Genomic DNA, 20,314 nt, shown 5'->3' on the forward strand with positions numbered 1-20,314 from the left:
CTTAAGCACACTTGCACACTAACTCTAGCCTGCTTCAGCCATGTTTTATTGCTCCGCTATCTCTGCGCGCAGGAAGTGTCCACTGCTGACGTCGATGTGCCGTGTGTTTTGGCCATGAGATGAGACATGAGAAACTGGTTTGCTCAGCCAAAAACACTTTAGATTTTTATTCATGAAAGCCCTTGTCCCACTCTCATGATCTCAGCTCCGGACCTGTGAAAAGCCACCATGTGACAAATAGAAGCTGTTGTGTATGGTGGGTGTACGTTTGAGTCCCGCGTGCACTTGTCGAGCTTCCAGGTGGATCCCTGGTCGATTGACTCTGGGATTTACAGACTGTTCAATAAACCCTTCCAGACTCCAGGTGGCAAGTAAAAAAGTGTATTTGGTAAGAAAAACGTGTATGGATACAGTGTTAAGTGCACTTTAAGATACATCGGGCACAGATACAAGTGGACCCGTGTGGACGTGCATTCATGGATGGATGGGGAGACCCACATAGATACATGTTTAATGCGGGATCAGAGCGATGCCTGTTAAGTACATTGAGTGGTTGTATAGGCATGGAGACCGCATCAGAGCGAGGACCGGGACAACCTACGTGTCCATCACAACAGGAGACACAAGGGACGTTCCCAGTCTGTATGCCCCACGCACCTGAGTGTGCCCTACACACTGCCGCTGTGGCATGGACTAGAGGCCATTTCACATTTATTTAATGTTAGATAATACTTTGGATTTGACCTTGTGGAGAACATGTCGACTCAGAACTTTTCTTTATCGATGCATTAGAGATTATTTCTAATGTTGGTCCATTTTCACATATTGACACACAGTAACCCGAATAACCAATTCATTTGCATGTTTTCATTCATGTGTCCTGCCTCTCTCTTTCAAAAATAAACATCAAGCCTTGTAGCTGCTCAATCCTCCACTTCCATATTCCTGATTTAGAACCACTGTTTCTTGATATTTGGGTTTCAAATTTTCACACATTTAAATATTGTGTTATATTTTCACAGATTTTGGTACTTGGTTTATTTTATTTTCCTTCCACTTGTCAGGGTGGTTTCACCTCTTTTCCTTTGTATCATATGCATTTTTATGTCCGGGCATCCCTGTGTAGATTTTTCAACAGGTAGCAATCCTGTGCAGAAAGGTCACTTCCTTCCCTCAGCTGCACAACATTTGACCATTTCTGGCTCTCTGCTCTTATCGGCGTCTGTATTCACTCCGACTGGACCCAGTGCTTGTGTCTCAAGAATCCACTTGAACGGATATGATATGGGCTATGTCTAGCTGCAGAACCCTGCTGGGTGTGGCTGAGCCCCTCCTGAGACAGCCACTCACAGGCCCTGACGCTTGGCCCACTGTTTGAAGTGCTTTCCATGATGTGTTAATCTCAGAAGGACGTGTGGCTTCCATGGAGAGGAGTGCGTCACCAGCAACACATTGATGTGCGGGCCTCGGCATGGAATTCAAACCCTGGTGTTAGGTCCATTGAAAATGTTCACACATTTACTATCTCAACGGCTTCAGAATTCTGCTCCATTGCAAACACCCCTTGGGAGCATTGAGTAGGGCAGGGGACACTGAAAGCTGGCAGCCAGGACGACTCTTGAAAAAGGAGCCACTCAGGCATGGTATCATTATAGCCACGCCCCTGGAATGAGGCGGGACTAGTTCACATTTCCTGAACGACAGTACTGCCAATTGTGTGTAAGGGAGGCCAGATTGCTACTAAACAGCCCAGTCCAAAAGTTACACCTGTGAGACCTTCTTACTGTTTTTTGTGGGTAGAAAAATATCCCTGTCCACGAGTTGCAACAGTGATTGATCTGTGTTAAATAATTATTAGTCATACACACCATCGTTCCTGTAAACTGAAACAAAAATGTCATATTTCTGTAGTAAATTCGAAAAAGAATTGAAGACTCGTGTCCAGTTCTGGAGAGCAGTCCGGGAGTTATGTATGCAGTCTGGTGAGCACGTGTTGGGTGCTGTGTCCAGTTCTGGAGTTATGTATGCAGTCTGGTGAGCAAGTGTTGGGTGCTGTGTCCAGTTATGCAGTAATATATATGTTATGTTACTTGGCATTGGTAAAGCGCACAGCTACTCCAAAGAGTGTCCCGGTGCTAAGAAGGACCTAGAAACAGAACACAAAACTGACAGGAAAGATCTATACTGAAGTTGGAAAAAACTGATTTATAGATTTCTCCTAAAACTAAGGAGATCCAGTCATGATCTGCCTTGATCCACATGAAGCGCCTACATAACTAACTCGTTCTGAAGTGGGCAACATTGCCATAGCACGTACATGACTACATGTTCCATAATGCCTAGCGACTGGGAGGAGTTGGGCAGTTATTTTAGGTGGCCATTTCTGGGCTGCAAGTTGTACGTGATTTTGCTACCCGAACCTGAGACTGGTTTTTGATCTTGTTCGTGCATTCCTGTTCTTTCCGTTCAGCGGCTGCTGAACGCTCGTGTTTCCTGAGGAAGCGTCGTGTCTCGGCTGGGACACGAAAGGAGCTGTTGCCTTTTGGATTGTTTGCTGGCGTGGGGCGGCTGCCGAGCGTTTTCAGAACACGCCCGTGTTTTCCTCCAGACACGAGAGAGACTGTTTGAATTTCCTTGTTACGGAGACACGCGTTCAGGCGGCTGCCGAATGCATATCTCGGAACTGTTTCATTTCTTCGGGCAAAAGAGGAAATAGCGAAAGGTTCTCGGCTGAGACCTTTTTCGTTGAAGAAAACGGAGTCCCAGCGGTTTGTCAATTCTGTGGAATGATTGATGGGATTTCTTCACTTCGTGAGTACTAGCGTTCTCGGATTGAGACGTGTGGTTAACTTCAGTTACATTTATCCGGATAAACTATCTCACGATAAAGAACCTGGCTATTGTAGTGATTGGAACTTTGAATGCGGAACTTGATTCGATTTAAGGAGGATAAAGACTTATTTGTTCTTCACTGGATTGGATTAGTCGGACTAGACTGTTGTTAGACTTTGGATTTGACCAGAACTATTTTTTCCCACTTAATATATTTTTGGGTGAACAAGGGAATTCTTTTTCGTTAAAAAAGGGAAGGCTGGAAGGTATGCATGGTTCTGTAGAGAGGTGAATGCTGTGGCTTGTTGTGAGAACTTCAGGTTTAATCGTTTCTTTGGTTTATGTATTACAGAATTGGATGCTAGGGTATAGAGGCGTTTATCTGATACCTGCCACGAAAGAGGAGGAGAGCCGTCCACAGTTAGATAAAAGTGGTAGGTGGTGTTCTAGCGAGAATTGAATGAGCGTAGTCAGTGATTTCTTGTACTTACCTTTCTATGTGTTCTTCCCATTCCAGACCCTTCCGTACCTTTTCCCTCGCCTGATTTCCTTTATGCTCTGTGTAATTTATACAGTCAGAGTATAGGGCAATCTGGAGTTGGACCCCTTTTAAGCATCACCTGATCCTGAGGAAGCGTGGTCGTGACAGATCCTGCACCTGTCTTGGTAGCCAAGTTCTGGAGAGCAGTTCTGGAGTGATATATGCAGTCTGGGCGGCAAGTGTTGGGTGTGGTGTCCAGTTCTGTAGTAACATATGCAGTCCTGGGTGTCAAGTGTGGAGTGCTGTGTCCAGTTCTCTAGAGTACTTTATACGCTTTAGTACTTCATACGCTTCAGGAGGGGTGTATTAAATACTTGAAGCTGCACCGAGAGCAGTGCACCCAGTTCTGGAGACCATGTCTCAAGTGTTTGTGTCCTGTTCTGAGGGCCACAAGTATGAAGCCCAATGTTTGTGGACACATCTACAGTGCCTTGTAAAGTCTTTAGGCTACATCACGTGAGGTATATCTAGTTCTGGAGGCCACATCTGAATAGTGAGTATAATTCTAGATTTCACACATGAAGCCTGAGTTTTTTAGCATTATCTGGAGAGTAGTTTCCACGTTTGGGGGCCACATCTGGAATAATATATCCAGCTCTTGATGCCACGTTTGGAGCTCTAGTTACAATTTGGATAGATGTCTGTGGAACATTCTATGTTCTTCTGCTCTTAAATCCAGGAGAAAAGTCTGGCACCTTGAGTACTATCTCAGCTTTTAGAGGTCTTTGCTGGAACATTCTCTCTGCTTCTCCAAGTACTTCAAGACCAGTCAAGTCAACTTGAAGACAGCTGCCATGCTGGTGCCAGTGAGAAACCCAGAATCCCTATGACTAGAGGTGCAAAGACATTCATGTATGGAAATGAGGTATGCAAGAAATAATACAGCAGCATCTAATGGCTTCTGGAGTGACAGTAAATATGAAGTTATGCAAACAAATGCCCGAGACAACCATAACCTCTAGTCATGGTCTCAGCATCAACAGAGTTGGCATCTCAATGACGGATTCAGGAGGACGTTGCACGTTTTAAATAATCGCCAAGCTAGTGTCTGCGAGGCGCATCTGTTAGGAACAGCACCACTTACTTCTAGCCAGCTGCATACATGTGAGTCTGTTTAAAAACATTAATCTCATGTAAGTGTGCTGAGGGGTCCATGTGTTTAGTTTCTCTAGGACACTGGATCCAAGGGAAGACTTTTTGTTCATCTTCAGTTGCATCAGCACCTCAAAGACAAGACGTTGAATGGTTCCCGGGTTGGACCTGAAAGGCGCTGGTCCACCGGTGCAGAGGTAGACATGGGAGGCCACTTCCATCCATGCGGAGGTAGACGTAGGAGGCCACTTCTATCCATGCGGAGGTAGACGTAGGAGGCCACTTCTATCCATGCGGAGGTAGACGTAGGAGGCCACTTCTTTGTATGCAGAGGCAGACGTAGAAGGCCACTTCTTCCTATTCAGAGGTAGACGTAGGAGGCCACTTCTTTCCATGCGGAGGTAGACGTAGGAGGCCACTTCTTCCTATGCAGAGGCAGACGTAGGCGGCCACTTCTTTGTATGCAGAGGCAGACGTAGGAGGCCACTTCTTTCCATGCGGAGGTAGAAGTAGGAGGCCACTTCTTCCTATGCAGAGGTAGAAGTGGGAGGCCACTTCTTCCTATGCTGAGGTAGATGTGGGAGGCGACTTCTTTCTATGCGGAGGTAGACGTAGGAGGCCACTTCTTTCTATGCAGAGGTAGACGTAGGAGGCCACTTCTTTCTATGCAGAGATAGACGTAGGAGGCCACTTCTTTCCATGCAGAGGTAGACGTAGGAGGCCACTTCTTTCCATGCGGAGGTAGATGTAGGAGGCCACTTCTTTCCATGCGGAGGAAGACGTAGGAGGCCACTTCTTTCCATGCGGAGGTAAATGTAGGAGGACAATTCTTTCCATGCGGAGGTAGACGTAGGAGGCCACTTCTTTCTATGCAGAGGTAGACGTAGGAGGCCACTTCTTTCCATGCGGAGGTAGACGTAGGAGGCCACTTCTTCCTATGCAGAGGTAGAAGTGGGAGGCCACTTCTTCCTATGCGGAGGTAGACGTGGGAGGCGACTTCTTTCTATGCGGAGGTAGACGTAGGAGGCCACTTCTTTCTATGCGGACGTAGACGTACACGTAGGAGGCTACTTCTTCCTACTAGCAGTGGCATTACTTGTTGGCCATGGGGCATTGTAACTCCACTGCACCCTCTTGTGACCATTCATGTTATGGCCACGCTGAGGTACATGGGCCACTGGATTCCCCTTAGTTGAGGGGACACTGGTAAAGTATAAGTGATATTTCTTCTTTAACTCGTTGGCTGCTTCGTACGTTCCGCGCCAGTGCAGAATGTTCGAAGAAACGGGTGGGGCCGCATCGGCCAACGGATGTGCGCAGCACTACCGAGGTAATGCTCGCGATGACCGTTGGCCGACGGCAGCAGCCAACAGGTTAATAAGAAACATAACAAGCCCACAAAGGTTACATTAATAGGTCATTGCATTATCAACCGTTTATCACAAGAACCAGCTGCAGCTGGCACACTATGCCACATTGTAAAATGATACACAGGCTGAGAGGGGCTTTGCCTGGGGCAGGAAGGTCGAGCTCATCTGGGTAACAAAAGAATAGAAAATTACAAAATATCATAGGTTGTCCCTGCATCACGGTTAGTTTCTCAACATTATTTGTTAACTATAGGGTAAGCAGCATAGTGGGCACATTTGTGTGCTTAAAGCTGGTTTTGTAGTTTCAGTATTTTATTACTTACAATTAGTTACAAATTAAATATGTTTTTACATCTTGAGTGAGGCCTGGCACGGGCATAAACCGGGCCAGTGAAATTATGCAGCAAAGAGAGTGCCAAATTATGCGGCAGGGTTGAGGAAATTATGCAGCGAGTAAAGACACATTTTGCGGCATATTGCTGCACATATTTTAATAGTATTACTTCATTATCTTCTACTTTTTACACTTGTTAACCACGTCTGGGTAATAGTTGTACCTCACCTGTACCAGTTCAACACCCAAATACAGCAATAGGCAACACAGAAGTGACCAGAACGTTCACCTTTGGAAAGGACTTTCCACTGTGAGCAACAGTGCCGTTGCATTTTTAGTAAAAAAAAATGTTTTATTTAATGTGTCAAATGTGACAAATATATAACCATGCGAAAATCGCAGCAGCCGCACAATCGCATCCTTCTACTGGCCCTGGGCATAATTCATTGGACGACGAACATGCAGTAAACATGGTAAAACCTATGCTGTGATATAGTGCTACAAAAAGAACTTTGCCAAATTATTGTTCAACAAAGACGATGACAGCACCAAAGCAGGTTAAGCTGACCTGTAATATAAGCCGCAAAATACACAATACATTCATTCGCAATTTAGAGTGATTCCATTCTCTTTGATGCTGGCCTTTTTGTGCTTTTCTAAGTGCTCTACAAATGGTGACGTACACTTGGTACTATTTACTCTGTGGCGGATGGATACTCAGTCAACACGAGTGAGCCGATTCACAGAACTAATCTGAGATAAAATCCTAAACTTACTACTTTTGGTATTCACAGAAGGCATTTAGTAGTACTAAAGTTACAACGCCTAACTTTACTACTACTAAATGCCTTTTGTGAGTACCAAAAGTGGTAAAGTTAGGATTTTGTGTCAGTTTAGGAGCAGTAAAGTTAGGAGTCCTAAGTTTACAACTACTAATTGCCTTCTGTGAATACCAAAAGTAGTAAATTAATTTTTTATCTCAGATTCCTTCTGTGAATCGGCTCCGTGGTAGCTATCCTGTCCGCTGTATTGCAAGCAACGCAGGCTGTAATGCAGCTGTAATATGGTGAGTGTGACGTCCACACACTATGCCACCTCCCACCTGACGGCTCACAAAGGGGTTTTCTGTACTTTCGTACACTTATGCATAACCTGTTATCTTCCAGTTTTTGCTCATCCCTTTCAGCCTAATGAGTAACATTAAGTGCGGTCTCTCTGTGATCTTTTTCAGACCCTTTGAACCCTGACTATTTACAACTATGGTAAGAATCACCGATGGGATGTGCCTTTGCTTGTGAGAGGAGAGCACAGACACAGTTTTAATAGCGCTCTTTCATTCTGATTAATTTCACAGTGTCCTGCAACTGTCCCTTGGCATAGCCTGTCCTGATGAAGATCCTTGTATTGAAGACTAATGGTTGAAACGTAACAGTAGACTGGACTGGCTGATGAAATGACTTCCTGCCATTGGCTCAGATCGCTTTCTCCTGACCAATGCTTTTTCGTGGCACTCATTATGCAGCCGGATTTTCCACTGCTTTTTCCTCTTGCTTTCACTGTTTGTCAAGATCCCTCACGTTGACTGTAGTATCCCTGAGCATTGCACCATCACTGAACATCACCGCTTGGGCACCAGAATTTTGCTTTTGAGACTGAATCTATTTCTTACCTCAAAAAGAACAGTCGTCTCGTTGACCGTCAAATCCTTTTTCTCTCGTCCATCAAGTCCAACATAATTTTCTTCACTAGGTCTGTAATTGTAATATTGCGGTGTTATCCAAGAGCACAAACTGGAACCATCTTGATGTGAGGCGCTTCAAACTGAACTTGCCACTTCTCAGCGCACTTCTCTTTCAACAAGGAGGTGATGATTTTAGAACAATCAGTGAGGCTGCAGAAGATTGATGCAGCCATCCCACAAACTTTAGATTCCTTGATCCTCCAACAAGAAGGGAAAAATGGCTGACAACTACATCGAGAAACGACGTCTTATAACTCTGAAACTAGAGATGGTTAAAATAGGGAGGTTCTGCAGAAGCGATTGCTAAGTAGGGCTGAAAAGCAATTAAAGAAGAAAAAACAAGTAATTGAGGGACCGTATCCTATCGAGTAGAATCATGGCCAAAGAGATATAGAAGTCTGCAGACGGAGTCAACAACCCGGTTGCCACCCCTCCAGCTCTCCCAAGTACATATGATGAACAGTCGCCATTTTGCCATTTTTCTGACACAAGGTAGTAAACATCAGACCCTCAGATGAAGAGGAAGGGATTCTGTGCCACGTGAGTTGGTGTTATGCTTTGGTTGGGTTCTGACGTAGAACCTCTATATAGAACGTTATCTTCACCAATCCAGGGGTGTGTTCGAGCTCTGAAGTTGTCGAGAGCTGGTGCGGACTGCAGGATTAGGTGTGTGCTATTTGTTATATTAAAGGATTCAAGGGTTTTCTACTTGTTGTCTCCTACCCACAACAGTTGGCTCCTATGCAGAGGTTGCAGGACCCATTTCCAGCTTTGATGAATTCACACCAGTGTCATCAAATATGGCCTTTTGGCTCCTTTCTGCCAGGAGGCCCCCATGCCTCTTGCTCAAAAGCAGGGCTCCTCAAACAGGTTGGTGCTTGCATGGGAGGCGTCGCGGCGGTGCCCTTTAACAGGTTTACAGCTTTCTTGAGCATGTCTTGTGCTAGTTCTTTGAGGAATAGCTACAGTCACTCCCTTCAACACACTGAACTAAGACCACAAGGTCAATTACAGCCTCCACTCCACTTCTCTCCTTCCTTAGACCGTCTGCTGGAAAGGACGGTGATGTTTCAACTGCAGGGACTTGATGAAGGTAAGGATGGGCTCACATATCCCTCACAAGATGAATCCAGAACTTTCTGAAGCACAGAGTTGTGGTCCTCTGAACCCTGGACGACCTATGGTGAAAAGCGCAGGGCTATTCTGTTGGGACTATAATTCTTTTAGATTTGTTGGCAGCTCTCAACATCATCGACCGTTAACCAATACTTGAGCGACTCAGGAGTATTGGGCTCCTGAGGATGAGGGTCGAATTTATTGAGGTTGTTTCTCACAAAGCAATCTTAGAGGATGAATCTTTCCCTTTTTGCATCCACAGCTCAGGAACTTAAATGTGGCACTCCTCGGGTGTCTACACCCTCCATAATCACTGTCCTTATGCTGCGAACACTGGAATTCCTTACTATATGTAATCAGACTATAGATATTTATGTTCAGCAGATGTAGAGACAGAATTGTCTAGAAGAACTTTCCAAACTGCATTACTCACACATCATTTGTCAGAAGTGAATTGGTGGATGTCAGCAAACCTTTGAAAACTGAATCTGTTAAAGACTAGAGCTGTGTTGACATCTTCAGACGAGTCCCTGTGGACCGCTCTCAATTGCCCGTTGATCGTGGGTATTAAACCAATCTTGGATAAACAGGTGCATAATATTGTCCTACACCTTCTTTTATGCCTGCCTTTGGAAACTCAGACCTCCCCTGTAAGGAGTTCCTGTTGTTCTGTTCGAAATCTGAATAGACATTAAACAATATCCAATAGAGATTTTATTGCAATTGATATGAGTCTGCATATGCCTGGCTCTGGTAACGCAGCGGTGCTACATCTTATTACAATTTAGATGATTCCCGTCTTTGCGGTGATTGCTTCTGGTCTGGGATACCCAAAGAAAGGCAAATGTATCCATTATATCTGCATTTTGTTGGGAGCCCATCTCCAATTTAGTCTTGTATACAAAATTTAAGAAACCAAATACTTTATATATCCTTGCTATTTACTAATGAAAAATATGACGTTGGTCACTTTAAGTTTGTATTTGAGTACTGGTGGTAACTACGATTAACGCAGTTCCCTTTCTGTATTACTTTAGTATTTGATTCTCTTTGTAAGAAAAAATATACAACATTCCTTAACTCAAATGTTCATATAGGCGATGGTTAACCACAAGAAATACATTTAATTGTAAACAAGAATAAGTACATTTTACTCTAGATTTTGTGGCTTACTTCGAGCTTGGCGGATGCAGGACATCTGTCAAAAAGTGCCCGTGCCTCAAAATTCATTCCTATTCTGCTCTGTCGGCACTGAAGCACAACAGCACTTCAAGGGAGCTGGGGTGAAGGCATCTTGGCTGTCATGCTGGACAATAACAACACAGGGTTGTGGGGGAGGGCCTGCCCTTCAAGCAGCTTTGCTTTCAGAATGTATTTAAAATTCACATGATACAAAGTGCTGTTGGCTACACCACAAGGACTGGTTGAAAGGGTCAAACATGGCTTGGGGTCTCCTTGGCACCCACTCAGTTCCATTCAGATGCGAAGAGGCATCTTACCTGTATCAGCAGTAGGACACAGTCTGGAAACAGGCCGATTGCCGCATGCAGCGGGGTCCCGCCGTGCTTACAACAGCTGTTTACACTGGCGCCGTGTTGTAGTAGCAACTCCATGGCCAGCTTCTGTCCCTTGTAGGCAGCCCAGTAGAGAGGGGTTTTCCCATAGTAGTCCTTCCGGTCCACCAACTCCTTGTCTGTGATATATAAAGAAGCGTCTTTAGTGTCCTGTGCGTGGAGAACAAGGCACAAACGTACAGCTTCACCTTCACCAACATCAGCCCTGAAACTAGACTCCAACCATACATTACTATTTGATATAAGCCAGTCCGGAGTGTGTCCAACGCGCAGAGCCGAGAGAGCCCTGATGAATGTGTTGAATGAGCTGCTTAGCTCAGCAGAGAAGGGATCACTCAGCAAACTGATTCTCCTGAGTCCTCCACTGCCACTACCTTCTACATGGTGATTCACAACTATCTACTATGTCATGTCCAATCTGCTGCACACATGTCCTACCAAAGATTCAAGGGGTTCATTTACTCCTTGGAAGAACGCAGCAAAAACCTCAGATTTGACACTTTTTCTCTCCCAGTCTACGCAGTACCATTCTGCATCCCAATCTCCTCTCTCTTCCCTATTCTGTTCATTATCTAGAAGAAGCAACCGATGAGCCTTCTCAGGGCCTACTCCCTGTGATTCCACAGATACACGGACAACACGCAGATCTACCTAGAGGTCCCAGGAAACAGACTCTTATTCAACAGTATATAGAACCACCTCTACAAAATTGAAAGTTGGATGGACCAAACAGCTTAACACCAACTGAACATTTCAAACAGCTCAAAACCAACTGGTAACCAATATGTACGTGCTTTCCTTCACCCTTCTGCAGTGTGTGACACTTTCAACCACCACAGGGCACTCCCCATGCTATAACAAAGAATGAGCTTCATAGGATACTTGCCATGCTATAACAAAGAATGAGCTACACAGGACACTCATCATGCTACAACATATAATGGGTGTCACAGGACACTTGCCATGCCATAACAAAGAATGAGCTTCACAGGACACTCATCATGCTACAACATATAATGGGTGTCACAGGACACTTGCCATGCTATAACAAAGAATGAGCTTCACAGGACACTCATCATGCTACAACATATAATGGGTGTCACAGGACACTTGCCATGCTATAACAAAGAATGAGCTTCACAGGACACGTGCCATGCTATTACAAAGAATGAGCTTCATAGGACACTTGCCATGCTAAAACAAAGAATGAGCTTCACAGGACACTTGCCACGCTAAAACAAAGAATGAGCTTCATAGGACACTTGCCATGCTATAACAAAGAATGAGCTTCACAGGACACGTGCCATGCTATAACAAAGAATGAGCTTCATAGGACACTCATCTTGCTAAAACAAATATTGGGTTTCACAGGACACTTGCCATGCTAAAACAAAGAATGAGCTTCATAGGACACTTGCCATACTATAACAAAGAATGAGCTACACAGGACACTCATCATGCTACAACATATAATGGGTGTCACAGGACACTTGCCATGCTATAACAAAGAATGAGCTTCCCAGGACACGTGCCATGCTATTACAAAGAATGAGCTTCATAGGACACTTGCCATGCTAAAACAAAGAATGAGCTTCACAGGACACTTGCCATGCTAAAACAAAGAATGAGCTTCATAGGACACTTGCCATACTATAACAAAGAATGAGCTACACAGGACACTCATCATGCTACAACATATAATGGGTGTCACAGGACACTTGCCATGCTATAACAAAGAATGAGCTTCACAGGACACTCATCGTGCTACAACATATAATAGGTGTCACAGGACACTTGCCATGCTATAACAAAGAATGAGCTTCACAGGACACTCATCATGCTACAACATATAATGGGTGTCACAGGACACTTGCCATGCTATAACAAAGAATGACCTTCACAGGACACGTGCCATGCTATTACAAAGAATGAGTTTCATAGGGCACTTGCCATGCTAAAACAAAGAATGAGCTTCACAGGACACTTGCCATGCTAAAACAAAGAATGAGCTTCATAGGACACTTGCCATGCTAAAACAAAGAATGAGCTTCACAGGACACTTGCCATGCTAAAACAAAGAATGAGCTTCATAGGACACTTGCCATACTATAACAAAGAATGAGCTACACAGGACACTCATCATGCTACAACATATAATGCGTGTCACAGGACACTTGCCATGCTATAACAAAGAATGAGCTTCACAGGACACTCATCGTGCTACAACATATAATAGGTGTCACAGGACACTTGCCATGCTATAACAAAGAATGAGCTTCACAGGACACTCATCATGCTACAACATATAATGGGTGTCACAGGACACTTGCCATGCTATAACAAAGAATGACCTTCACAGGACACGTGCCATGCTATTACAAAGAATGAGTTTCATAGGGCACTTGCCATGCTAAAACAAAGAATGAGCTTCACAGGACACTTGCCATGCTAAAACAAAGAATGAGCTTCATAGGACACTTGCCATGCTATAACAAAGAATGAGCTTCATAGGACACTCATCTTGCTAAATCAAATATTGGGTTTCACAGGACACTTGCCATGCTATTACAAAGAATGGGCTTCATGGGACACTTGCCATGCTATTACAAAGAATGGGCTTCACAGGACACTTGCCATGCTATAACAAAGAATGGGCATGTGCAATCAGGCACTAAAATGGATCTCATCCTTCCATTCCCATCAGGACCAGCTGGTGAAGAATGGAAGTCCCATCCCGAGCATCTTTCCAATGATGAGCAGGGTCTCCTAAGGCTCTGCATTGGGTATGATACTGATTAATATACATCACATACTTCTAAATGCTTCACGGGTGAATTCTGGTATCACCATCCATTGATATGAAGACTAAGTGTAACTTTACTTAAATACATCACCCATCCAAGACATCCTTATTTTCAGATCCTGTATCCTGAAATTTCAGCAGTAGATGTCCAGTAATTTTCTGATGTTAAATCTTTAAAAAAACGACCTCAACCTCCTCCACAGGACAACCACCACCACCACAGGAACTTGACCATGCTAGATCATGCTCATAACAACCAGCTCTAGAAGCCACTTGGATGCTGTGCTTCTGGCTGAACTCAAGCTGGACATTTTCGGCCCCTCTACAGATCCCATTGTAAAATTTCAAAACTTCACCATTGACAACACATTAAATATTATCATCTAAACGAGCACACTGTGCAAATTGTTTTTCACCCATCAAAGAAAATCAAGTATTTCCTAACCATTTAAAACCTGATCATTATTTAGCTTGACGGCGGATATATCATTGTAGCTGATGTTCCTCAGTCTTCACTGACCCCAATAAAAGTGATACACCAAACCAATGCCCGCCTCGTATCTGCTAAGAGACTGCATCTGTCTAGTATTGAAACATCAACAATGGCTGCCAAATGAGGCGCAATTACATATAAAGTCTGACTTCTTATAAACAAGGCCTTTCATGATCTTCCCCAACTATTGCCCATCTCTGCTGGGTAGCACGGTCCGAGCAGCAAAGCACTTTACATCTAGAAACTCCAAAATTTAAACAAGTCCCATGCAATGAAACAATTCTTCACTGGTACTGCGAACGGTCTTTGGATCCCACTCCCTGATGTGCGAAAAAGGTAATCATACCTGTATTACTATGAAAAAATGCTAGAAACACATGGCTTCTACATGCATCAGAACTAATTGGCTACGAAGCATACCCATGTCTATTTATTGTTCCAATTGTGTTCACATTTCCCATTTCAATGTTGTTTAACAACAGTTCCCTATATGTGCTTGGCCTTTCATGTTCCACACAGTAATCTCAACCGTTTGTAGTAAAGCGCACTGACGCCTCTCACCAGAGACAAAAGTTGAATAAATGAGTAGATCCAGAACTGAGAAGTTGGCCCGAGACCCCCCTGAAACTTTCTTTAGTGACTCAAAATTGTATACACAACCCAAATGGTCTTTGTATTAGCTGTGTAAATTAAAAATGCAAGTTTAGAAATCCTGCTGTGATATGAAATGTTGGACTGAGCCATTACCCACAAAGAAGGACAGCAGGCACATCTACCTTCCTGCATTTTCTACTAATAAAGAAAACTGGAAAACTAGAGAAAACCCAAGTGCATGCAACACAACACAGCTATCCTCAGCAGACAAGCAACCAAACCCCAGGCAAAAAACCTCCATTACTGAGAACAAAAGAAGCCCTCCTGACCACCATCAACAAAAGACCTTCAATGCTGAGAAAATAGTGACCCTCTATCACTACCATCAACAAAAGATAACTGATATAGAGAATAAAGAAAGACCTCTAGACCATCAGGAAAAATACTCTAATTCTGAGAATGAAGGAAGCCCTCTTGACTACTATCAACAAAAGCCATCCCCTGCCCAGAATGCAGAAAGCCTTCTTGAACTCAAGAACACCGGACCTCCGATGTTAAGAAGAAAGGAAGCCCCCTTCAACACCACCTCTGATATTGAGGAAAATCTGCAGCTCTTTAGACCACCATCAGCAAAGGACCTTCAACGTGGAGCACAATGGAAGCCCCCTTGACCACCATCAACAAAAGACCTTCTGTGTCAAGAGCAAAGGATACTTCTTTGACCACCATCAACAAAGTACCTTTCGTGTTGAGAACAAAGGGAGAGTCTATGACCACCATCAACAAAGGATCCCTGATATTGAGAACAAAAGAAAGCCCTCATGACCACCATAAAAAAATCTGTAAAGTGGAGAATGAAGGAAGCCCTCTTGACCGCTATCAACAAAGGACCTCTGATGTTGAGAATAAAGAAAGCCCTCTTGAACACATTAACAAAAGACCTCCAATATAGAGAACAAAGGAAGTCTCCTTGAATACCATCAACAAAAGACCTCCAATGTTGAGTAAAATGGAAGCCCTGTAGACCACCAACTACAAAACACCTCCAATGGTAAGAAAAGGAACCCCCTAGGCCACCACCAACAAAACAACTCTTATGCTGAGAATTAAGCATGGGCGGGCGCTAAATCCGTTCCGCTTGTGGATTTTGCGGATTTTCGGCAAATTCGCGATCCACGAATTCCCGCGAATTTGCAGAAAATTCGCAAATCCGAGAGCGGAACGGATCCGGAGGGCAAAAGTTCAAGCTCAATGTTTGTAACTATTTTAGAATGGCGCCGGCAAGCTGCCAGCGCCATTCTAAAATAGTTACTAAGTTAGCTTCAACATATTAGTGCTTCCTGATGAAGCTAATTTAGTAACTATTTTAGAATGGCGCTGGCAGCTTGCCGGCACCATTCTAAAATAAAAGACAATGAGTAGGGCAGAGGGCAGAAGGGCACAACAACGAGTGTGGCAGAGGGCAGAAGGGCACAACAACGAGTGGGGCAGATGGCAGAATGGCACAAAAAAGAGTGGGGCAGAGGGCAGAATGGCACAAAAAAGAGTGGGGCAGAGGGCAGAATGGCACAACAACGAGTGGGGCAGAGGGCAGAAGGGCACAACAACGAGTGGGGCAGAGGGCAGAAGGGTACAACAACGAGTGGGGCAGAGGGCAGAATGGCACAACAACAAGTGGGGCAGATGGCAGAATGGCACAAAAAAGAGTGGGGCAGAGGGCAGAATGGCACAACAACGAGTGGGGCAGAGGGCAGAAGGGCACAACAACGAGTGGGGCAGAGGGCAGAAGGGTACAACAACGAGTGGGGCAGAGGGCAGAATGGCACAACAACAAGTGGGGCAGATGGCAGAATGGCACAAAAAAGAGTGGGGCAGAGGGCAGAATGGCACAACAACGAGTGGGGCAGAGGGCAGAAGGGTACAACAACGAGTGGGGCAGAGGGCAGAATGGCACAACAACGAGTGGGGCAGAGGGCAGAAGGGCACAACAACGAGTGGGGCAGATGGCAGAATGGCTCAAAAAAGAGTGGGGCAGAGGGCAGAATGGCACAAAAACGAGTGGGGCAGAGGGCAGAAGGGCACAAAAAAGAGTGGGGCAGAGGGCCGAATGGCACAAAAACGAGTGGGGCAAAGGGCAGAAAGGGCACAACAACGAGTGGGGCAGAGGGCAGAATGGCACAAAAATGAGTGGGGCAGAGGGCAGAAGGGCACAGCAACGAGTGGGGCAGAGGGCAGAATGGCACAAAAACGAGTGGGGCAGAGGGCAGAATGGCACAAAAACGAGTGGGGCAGAGGGAAGAAGACCACAAAAACGAGTTGGGCAGAGGGCAGAAGAGCACAAAAACGAGTGGGGCAGAAGGCAAAAGGGCACAAACACGAGTGGGGCAGAGGGCAGAAAGGCACAAAAAAGAGAGGTACAGATGGCAGAAGGGCACAAAAAACGAGAGGGTGGCAGTGATGAACCAGAGGGCGCATCGCGGTCTCGCACAAAAAAAACCCAGCGAACGCGCAAAGCGCCCCGCGAACACGCAAATCGCCCCGCAAACACGCAAAAATTTTAAAAACCGCAAATTCGTGAATTTTGCGGATCGCAAATTCGCAAATCCGCAAATTCGTGGATCACAAATTCACAAATTTCACCCATGCTTACTGAGAATGAAGAAGTCCATGGGACCACCTTCAATGTTGAGACCAAGTGAGCCTCTATGAAAACCATCAACATATATCTGATAGTGAGAATGAAGAAAACCCTCTTGACGACTATCAACAAAAGACATCCCCTGTCCAGAATGCAGAAAGCCTTCTTCAACACAATAACAAAAGACCTCCAAGGTTGAGATCATAGGAAGGCCCCCTCGAACACCACCTCTGATATTAAGGAAAGTCTGCAGCCCTTTACCCATCATCGCAAATGGGCCTCCAATGTTGAGAACAAAGAAAGCCCTCTTGACCACCATCAACAAAAGACCTTCAATGTTGAGAACAAAGTGACTCTCTATGAAAACCAACAACAAAAGATATCTGATAGTGAGAATGAAGAAAGCCCTCTTGACTACCATCAACAAAAGACAATACAATGTCAAGAACAAAAGAAGCGTTCTAGACCGCCACCAACAAAGAGACCAAAGTAACCCAAGTTTCAAGGCTAGACTCTGACATTTAACTTAAACCATGCATATCAAATACAACAGCTGTGGAAATATGACCCTTTCCACTAATATCAGTAGCCACTGAAGAGCACCAAATACAGTTCGAATGAAAAGCAAACCCTGCAGCGATGTAATCCCATGAACTCGAGCCCACAAAAGTAACATAACATGAGAAATCATTAAAATGTTGCAATAAAAGGTATGAGCATATTATCAGAGCTGGATGTTTACGAATAGAAACAGCAAGACGTTTGATAAACTTTATATTTGACTACACCATTAACTCTTGGCTTCTACGAAATAGCACGCTACCTGCCCCGAAGCCATTACCTGCCTCATCAGGGATAACATACCCAGTAGCAGCTTCTTGGTTCTCTTACTCTGGGGTGAGCTCATTACCAGCTCCACTGGGTAACAGCCATCCTGCACTTCCAGGTTTTACCTCTTCTAGGTGGTACCACCAGCTTCAATGGGATTACCGCTCCTCGTAATCACTCAACACCAACTTCTCTGAGATTCCCACTTCTCCATTATTTTCTCCTACTAAGAGTCCATGTTAGTAAACACTCGGGGGCATATTGATCAAAACGTCATGCAGCACAGCAAGCCTATTTGCTGTGCTGCGCGACAGGGAAAGGGCAGGAGTGCACCATATTTAACATAATACAACGCATTCTTGTCTTTTCCCAGCACTGGCTCACAATGTGCTGCCTGTGCCAAAGTAGGCGCCCTCCCACAATGGTGCACGGGTGCCTGTGGTGTAAGCAGGATTGTTTTTGTGCAGAAAGGGGGAGCTTCCTGCACAAGAACAATCCCCTGAGGCATTTACTTCTTTCTATTTGTGCTGCAGAATGCAGCGCACATAGAAAGAGGAAGAAACATGGAAAATAAAGATATTTCTCCTCGTTATGCCTCCACCTTTGGATACATAGCAGTTTCGACTCCTTCCCAGGTCTACCAGTAATTTTAAATCTGTGAATGGCCAAAATCCATGGGCGTTGTGTGGGAACGCCCACGCGCCACGCACGGAAAGGCTCCCTGGGGCAGAGAAACGCGACACAGCGTCTTGCACGGTGTTTCGTTACTTTAGTTTTATCAGCCACTCAGGACCATGCACGGGGGCATTGTGCGGTTTGATGAATCTAAATTATGAGTTGTGTTGGTCTTGCACCAGTTGCGGGGCACAAGGGTGACGCAACTCGTTGACAAATATGGCCCTCAAGATCTAGGTGGGGGTTTCTAATAGCATCTGAGATCCTCTTCCCGACTGTTGAAATGGGAGACTCCATTCCTGCAGATCGGGACCCTTTCTGAACCTCTTTCCCTATGCATAATCATACACAGACACGCTCATGCATCCATAATTTGAGTCTCCCAAGTGGACTGCCAACCTATCTCCGTCCTACACCTTGCTTACCTGCTGCTCTCCCATGACTCCAGTGTGCACCCTTCTGATGCAACCAACATAGAAACTGATCAGATGTAAAGTCACAACTTTTAGGGATAGGCGGGAATAATTGGTGCCACTAGCTGTAAAAATTGTAACGTGCATGTCTGTCTCTTACACTCATCTTCCATCATACCATTAAACTCTGTGCCCCAAGACAACAGAAGAGCGCCTCCATCATGCACAACGCAAAAACACTTCCGGCATAAGCTCAGAACAAAGACAACACTCTTCCAAGATCACCCCACATGGTGTAGCATGCCCCCTCTCAGGGTAAGTGCTAGCTGCACCAACATAGGGGAACAAGCACTATATGAAGGCTAATACAGAAACATAGAGCACCCTGTTACTTCCCATGTGCATCTCTCTAAAATCTCCCAAAAGCAATTCAGTTTGCAGTGTATGCTTTAGAAACAAACAAACAAAAACATAAAATGTCAACTTCTAAGGCCAAACCACACACCACATAAAGCACACATTGCTCAATATTAAAACAGAGTCATAATATACTGTTCCCCTTTTCCGCTTCTACCTCCTTCTTCCTTTCTGTTTTGAATTTAATCCCCTTTGCATACATCATGTTTACTATAACCGTTGTATTTCTTTATTCTTTTATAATCTCTGTGTTAAGTAAGATTTATTTTGCTTATTATAATACTGTTCTTTTTTCTTCTGGTTTTCAATAAACTCAAACTTTTAAAAAAACAGAGCATTTGCACAGGCAATGTTTGAGTGGGGTTATCTCTTGGAAGGTCACCCGCCATGTTGTTGCGAGGGTGGTAGAAGCACTCACCTGATGTGGCTAGCAGGACACTGAGCTTCTCTACGTTGCCGCGACTGGCTTCATAGTGGATGTCGGTCCACTTGTAGTTGTAACTCGGGGCGACCTGGTAGTGCCGGACCTGGCCCTTGGTGCACGGCGCTCTGGAAAGAGAGCTGATGTAGAAGCCCATCTGTCTCATGAGGAGGTGGTTCCGCCAAGCATCATCTGCTTGGACCAGAAGGAAGGAGGAGAGCCCTGTGTGGGGGAAGGAAGGCGTCAGTTACACAGAGGAAGAAGGCGCAACATTGTTTGCTTGAACCAGAGGCAGGAATGTGGGGGAAGGAAGGTGTCAGTTACACAGAGGAAGAAGGCGCAACATTGTTTGCTTGAACCAGGGGGCAGGAATGTGGGGGAAGGAAGGTGTCAGTTACACAGAGGAAGAAGATGCAACATTGTTTGCTTGAA

The 20,314-nt window shown here is 44.9% G+C and overlaps 1 protein-coding gene across 1 annotated transcript in view; it reads right to left on the reverse strand.

The window, feature by feature from the left end:
• The window catches only part of LOC147693148 (ankyrin repeat and SOCS box protein 5-like), a 37,073-nt gene extending 16,968 nt beyond the window's left edge, over positions 1–20,105 (reverse strand). The window contains exons 1-2 of the mRNA XM_086936895.1: positions 19,880–20,105; positions 10,526–10,719 (exon numbers count right to left, since the gene is read on the reverse strand). Coding sequence (XP_086793021.1) covers positions 10,526–10,719; positions 19,880–20,048 — 363 coding nt within the window. The 5' untranslated portion in view covers positions 20,049–20,105. The remainder of the gene's footprint in view (positions 1–10,525; positions 10,720–19,879) is intronic.
• Between the last annotated feature and the right edge of the window lie 209 nt (positions 20,106–20,314).

Source organism: Lissotriton vulgaris, chromosome 9 (genome assembly GCF_964263255.1).
Source record: "Lissotriton vulgaris chromosome 9, aLisVul1.2, whole genome shotgun sequence".
NCBI classification, from domain to species: Eukaryota; Metazoa; Chordata; class Amphibia; order Caudata; family Salamandridae; genus Lissotriton; species Lissotriton vulgaris.